The sequence below is a fragment of the Sus scrofa genome, chromosome 1 (assembly GCF_000003025.6).
Source record: "Sus scrofa isolate TJ Tabasco breed Duroc chromosome 1, Sscrofa11.1, whole genome shotgun sequence".
NCBI classification, from domain to species: Eukaryota; Metazoa; Chordata; class Mammalia; order Artiodactyla; family Suidae; genus Sus; species Sus scrofa.
The window spans coordinates 257736967-257743347 of NC_010443.5; the positions used below are offsets into that span (position 1 = coordinate 257736967).

A 6381-nucleotide genomic window follows, 5' to 3' on the forward strand; every position below is an offset into this window, starting at 1 on the left:
TCCATTTCAAATAAATTCACCTTATCAGTGCCATGGACTTAGACTCTAAAGAATTGGCCTAGACACAAACTTGGTGATATTTCCCCTCTGAGGGAATATTCTATCTACATAAAGCAGGCTGGAACGTGAAGGGAAGATTAGAAATATGAGGAAGAGACCTGAAGAAAAGTCTTTTAAGTCCGGTCACTACCAATACTAGAGCTGATACCTCTAAGAGAGGCTGAATGGAGGGTGGGAGGGCCAGGTATGTAGGTGACAGTGAATGAGGATTGTAGATGGTGAGGGCAAAAAAAATTTTTGAGGTCCCCTAATTGGATTTGGAGTAAAAGGGGAGCTCTACCTTTTATTTGTTTGTTCACCCCCTTTAAAGCCAAGGACATTTTACCACTACCAACTCTGGGCCCACAACCCAGAGCACGGCCCTGAGGGCTCTGGCAGACACTATCACCCCCTAGTGGTGGCTCCACACACCCCACTGCAGTCAGGGTGGGCTGACTTTGCCCTTGTCTCAGTGGCATGTACTGCCTCCAAAGCCCTTGAACTGGCGACCTAATAGTGAAAGACTCACCCAACCTACCATAGACAAACACTGGGCAGGATTTTAGAAGGTCTGAGGATGGGAGGATGGGATGGGTCTGCTGGGGACCCTGGGGAGGATATGGCCACAAATGACTCACAGTTCCCACCCCACACCGGCCCTCCATTTCAACCAGCCTGGCCCTCCCAGAGCTCATTGTGCACTCTGTGTTTACACGCAAACAGTGGAAGACCAATACAAATAAAAGCCCACGTCTCCCTACACAGCTCCTGCTATACTCGGCCATCTGGTGACTACCTCGCTAGCCAAATCCCTAGCAGGAGCGCCTTGAGCTGTCAGTCCAGGGCGCTGGGGAAAGGAAGAGGCGGAAACCCAATACCCCAAAGGGCTCAGAGCTGCCAAGGAGGACAGCACCCCGCCACCCCACGGCAGGCAGTCCCCAGCAGGCTCAGCCACTTGCGTCAGAGAAGGCAGAGGCTCCAAGTGGAGGGCACCTAGGGATGCTCCTGCTGAAGCTCGGGGTCCTGGGGGATGTGAGACTTCCAGCTTCTCGCTCAGCCTGCCTTGGGCTCCCAGGCACCCACTCCCTCTTGAAAGCCAAAGTTTAAAAAGGCAGAGACTGCCAGCTCCAGGAATTCTGGAGCAACTCCTTAGCTGGCTGAACTAGGTCCTCCACATCCCAGGGGAACTGGAATTACCCTGGGGTCCTCGCTTCCAAGTCATGCCATATGGAAGCGTTCCCCCTTTCCCTTTCAAGTGAACAGCCATTTAGGGGGATTCCCACTCCCAACCTCTTAGACTGCCCCGGGTAGCCAGATCGCAAGGGCCGCAAAGGCGGAGGGAGGTTGGGATCGGAAGTGGTGTGGCAGGGACACCCTCCATGTCTCCAGAAGGACCCTTCCCTGTGGCGGGGTCATAGGAGTTGGCACCGAGCCCAAGGTTAGCTTTTCACCCTAAGGAATGCCATTTCCACCCCCCCCCCAGTCCCCTTCCTTGGTGCACGTGGGGAGGGCTCTTGGTCTGTGTGTGTGTGTGTCCACGCACTCGTGTGTATGCTTGAATGTGTGTCGCACGCCAGACGCGCCGCCACGGGAAGTCCCCTGGGAACCTGCAAGGCGCTCTCCCGCCTAGCATCGAAGAAGGCTCAGCACGCTCAGGTTACAGCCAGCTGGGGAGAGCCCAGGAGCCAGAAACCCCGAGGCTCAAGCTCAGACCAAGAGGAGGCCTGGCACTCGCTCAAATCTCCAGAGACAGCCAGCAGGAAAGGGATGGTGGGGGGGGGGGTCCACAAAAAATACAGCAGAAATATTATGGCTCCTGGCTCCGAGGAGAGAAGAGCCTAATCCACTGAATACTCTTAGGGGCTTCCGGGTGGGCAAAGAATTAACCTCACAGGTTGAAGCCAGGACCCTGAAGGCGCTGACCTCGAAGGCCCATCAGTCCCGCAGTGCTGGAACTGAGCCGGATCCCCAGAAGGCAAGGATCCCCAGGAAGAGGTCTGGAGTCTGGGGCGAGCCCCCGGGCGCCTTCCCAGAGCTGTTGTTGGCCAGGCTCTTGCAACCAATCGCGCCCCGCGCCCCCAAGAGGGGAGGGGAGAGAGCGATCTGCGAACGCGGGAGAGCTAAGGGGGAACAACATTTTTGTAAACGCTCTCCGAGATAATTAAGCTATCAATTACCCGGCTGGGAAATCAGCCGCGCTTCCCACAGCTCCACCGAAGGGCCGACTCCTCCGGGATTCGCGCAGAGAACCAGCAGGCAGCAAGCTGCTGGCGAACTTTCTGATTAACTTTTCCGTTTGAGCCCCCACCCCCACCCTTTTCCGCTCCCCTTCCTTTTTCAAGCCTTTAAGTTATTATTATTAACCCAGTGAGAGAGCTACGAGGACAAACCTGCTCTCCACTGAGAAGGGGGTAGGAAAGCGAATGCGACAACGGGGATGGAGGGAGAATCTGAAAGTGGAGACCTTGGGTTCAGTAAACCAGTGCTCAGAAATCACTCAATCCGCCCCAGCCCCGTTTCAAAACTGAGGCCCTGGAGGGAAAGCGACTTAGCCAAGGTCATCCAACCCATCGGAAAACCGAGTTTATGAGGACTGGATGATTCTACATGGTGCTATTCCACTCCAATTCTCCTCCGGAAGAGCAGAGCCGACAACTCCGAGGCGAAAGCGAGGGGGCGGTAACCGCGGGCGGCCAGCGGCCAAGCCTGGAGGAGCGGTGGGCGGCTGGACCCGAACCTGGCTTCCGAGCGGGGCTACCACGGCTCCTAGCTCAAGAACACTCAGTCATCTGGGGTCCGGGCGTCGGGGATGGATCGCAGCAGAGCCCAACGTCTGGTCGGAGAGACTGAGGGACAGGTGCCCACTGCGGGAGGGTTGGCACGCCCCCGGGCTCCTGCCACGCGCTCTCCCCAGACCTCCTGCCCTGCACTCCTTCCAACCACCTGTACGCCCTCCGGGCCCCTCAGCTGCCCTCTCTCAACCCCGCTCCGGGCAGCCCGAGACGGGAATCCCCAGGGCGCCCCCACCCGTCCGGCTTCACTTAGGGGCCCCCGATTCCTTGGGTCCCTGCGTGTGCCGGCGCCCAGCCTTACCCAGGGTGAAGAAGGGCAGCTCTGTGTTGTCCAGGTCGTCCTGCACCGCGATGCGTCCCGGAAGCTCGTTACGCACAAAGAGCAGGAGGCGCGACTCGGCGGCGGTGCCCGTGGAGCCGGCGGAACCCGGGGACGCGGCGGCGGCAGCGGCGGCGGCTCCGGCCCCAGTCCCAGTCCCAGTCCCGGACCCGGCGCGGGTGCCGCTCCAGCCGATGTCGCTCTCCCGCAGGGCGGGCAGCGTGGACACCGTGACGGTCTTGAGCCGGCATGGGCTGTCCGGCTCCCGTGAGGCGGCGGCGGTGGCGCCGGCCAGAAGCTGTGGCGGCGGCAGCAGGAGCAGGAACAGCAGCAGCAGCGGTGGCGGCGCCGGGTGGAAGCCGAGCCTCAGCCGGCCCCGGAGCCCCGAGCTGGGGCCGGTGCTGCGCCGGGCGCCGGCGGCGGCCATGGCGGGAGGGGCTGCGGTGCTGCGAGCGGCGGCGGCGCTGGCGAAGGAGGAGGAAGAGGCGGCGGCGGCGGACGCTGAAGCGAACCAGGACGCCTGAGCTAAGGAGCTGTGGGAGCCGCTCGCCAGCAGCCCCCAGCTCGGGGCTCCGCCTCTCGATCGGCCCTGGCCCGCCCCCCCCCCCTCGCCGCCGCCTCCCCAGGCCCCGCCGCCCGCCCCCTTCTCTGGCTCCCTCCACAGACCCCGAGCGTTTCGGAGGCCCCGCCCGGCCTCGTGCAAATCCCACTCGCCCCCTCTCCTTGCCCAGGATCCCCCAGTCCGCCTTCACAATATTCTTTACCCACAGCACCCTTCTCCAATTTTCCAAGACTTAGGGACCCCGCGCCCTTCCCCTAATTCCCCCAGGCTCAACCCAGCTTGCCCAGCTTCAAACCAGCGGCTGCACCTGGGGGCGAGCCTTAGCCCAGCCTTGGTCCAGGCCCCGCCTTCTGGGGGAGGGATAAGGGGCCCCTCTCGACCGCCTAGACTTAACTTTGTCTCTCCTCCAGCCCAATAACAAGTCCTGTACCCTTTTTTAGTGCCCGAAATAATTCCTTGTGGCCTTAGAGGCCCCTCTCCATCCACTTGCTCATAGCTCAGGACTTCATTCTCCCACCACCAAGACCCCCCCCCCACTCTCCCCCTCCGCCAGGCCTCGGAAAGGACTGAAGGGTATCGAACTCCACCCTCTCGCCCCGACCCCACTACACTGACTTGGGCAAGGATGCTCTGGCCCCCAGCTGCCGCCCTGCAAGCCAGTGCTTTTATTGTGGATCCCTACTCCTAGCCTGGAGCAGCTCTACTGGTGTGAAATTCCTGAAAATGGTGCGAGGTAGAGACCTACTACTCCTTCTGATTCCCAGGGGCTCCTACATCTGCTACCCCACTCCCAGAGGCGGGGTCTGCTCACAGATTCTTCACACACACACCGGTCCTATTTCTCCTAGATTCAAGTTTTGCTGTAAACCTAGGTCTTCAGACACAGGGCAGCTTTTTGACCCAGGCCTGGTTCTCTCTGACTCGCAAACCTTGGCCCTGGGGAGAGCCATGCCTCTGCAGGAATCCCGTCCTACAGCAGCCCCCTTCTCCACTCCCCTCCTTTCCTTCATCTTTCCTCTCTGTCCTCTCTTTCATCTCTCCACTCATTTCATTCTTCCTTGTCTTGACTTTAATCTTATAAATGCTTCCTATCATTTGTGAGCCATTTTCCATCTCCCCGGATTGCTTGCCCATCTACACTTTTGGTGTGGTCTCTTCTGTGCATTAACTTTGCCCCTCTTAGCTCTTCCTTCATCTGCCTCCTTTCCCCCTTCCTGTCTTTAATCTTTCATAGGAATGGGCTTTTTCCTTCTCTTACTGCATTGTATTTACTTTTTTTTTTAATGACTTTGGAGAAACGGAGAGGACGGAAAAGAAACATCAAAACCTGTTTTGTGACCTTGGACTTACTCTGTTTATTAAGCATTCTCCAAGGGCTAGACACATAACCTATGCTAGCTTTTATACATAAACATAATCTAACGAGATGTGTATCATGATTCCCATTTTCCAGATGAGGAAACTGAGATCAGGAGGTCAGGGAGGTAAAGGGACTTCCAAAGGTCACACAGCTAATGAGCACAAGAGCTGAAATCTGAACTCCAAGCTCCAGAGCTTTGGCTGTTTCCACTAAATCACACTGTCCTCAGTGACCTTGGAAAAGCCCACCTATCAAAGATGTTGTGAAAGGCACATCTGCACCAATGTATTTGGATCTGTTTCAGCTCTGTGTTTTGTAAGGTATGCCTCCTGTCTCAGTTTACTAATCTGTGAACCCAAGGTGGCAGGTGGGGGGAGGTGTTGTAATCTGGCCTTTCAAGTCCTTTGATTCTAAATCGTCTCCTGCCTCTCTGATGCCTGCTCCAGTTCATTTACTCCTCCAAAATATGTCGTCCTGGCTCCCTCAGTCTCTCCTTTGTACCCTTACAATCCACCACTATCCTCTGCAATGGGGCTTTCTGATTTTCTATGCCCCTTTCTTCAAATATGCTGACATAGTCCATTTATAGAAGTGCACACCAGGAAAAAAGGGCTCCCTTATGTAAGGCAGAGTCTGTGCAAGTCCTTCATGGACCTCTGGTACAAAGGCCCGTCAAATGAGACCAACACTTTCATTCATTCATTCACTAGCAATATCTCGGGCTCCTACCGGGCACTATAAGGGGCGCAGAGATGGATAAACACAGCTCCTGCCCTAGGAGAGCTTATAATGATGGGGAGGGAGGCTGGGGATGAGACAGGCATGGAAATATCTCAGATACAAGGCAGGCAGGTTGACAGACATATATGTGTTTATTTTATGAGGTGCTTTGAAACATATGCTTGGAGAAATCAAAGAAAGCTTCCTAGAGGAAGTAGCATTGGAATTAAGCCACGTAGGACCAGTAGCATGGGGTCGGTCATTCTAGATTAGAGCTGGCATTTGGCATTCTTTGCAACTGCTCAGTGTCTGAAGGAATCCCTTTCTTAATTTAGAGGGTGCTTTACTCCCTGAGCCCGGGGCCACTTTCTGTGAAGAGGCTACAATTTCCAGATACTTTCAGGCTCCACTGCAGCTAGGACTTGAGCGCAAAACTCAGAATTCACCAGATTCACCTACCCTAAAATCTGGGAAAGAAGCTGGAGTCAGGCAGAATCCACTTGGGGACCAAAGTGGCAGCAGGTGGGGCAGTTATAGCCAGACTTCATTGCCAGAGGAAATGTTTCTAACAGTGCTCAGAGCCCAGTGT

General features: G+C 56.4%; 1 protein-coding gene across 6 annotated transcripts in view; it reads right to left on the reverse strand.

Moving 5' to 3' along the window:
• ASTN2 (astrotactin 2) overlaps positions 1-3710 on the reverse strand; it is a 915211-nt gene extending 911501 nt beyond the window's left edge. For 2 of the 6 annotated variants that reach the window (XM_021074507.1, XM_021074509.1), the window contains exon 1: positions 3133-3623. In XM_021074507.1, coding sequence (XP_020930166.1) covers positions 3133-3577 — 445 coding nt within the window. In that variant the 5' untranslated portion in view covers positions 3578-3623. Of the gene's footprint in view, positions 1-3132 lie in introns of all 6 variants that reach the window. The other 4 variants (XM_021074502.1, XM_021074486.1, XM_021074494.1 and 1 more) reach the window with 4 other exon arrangements.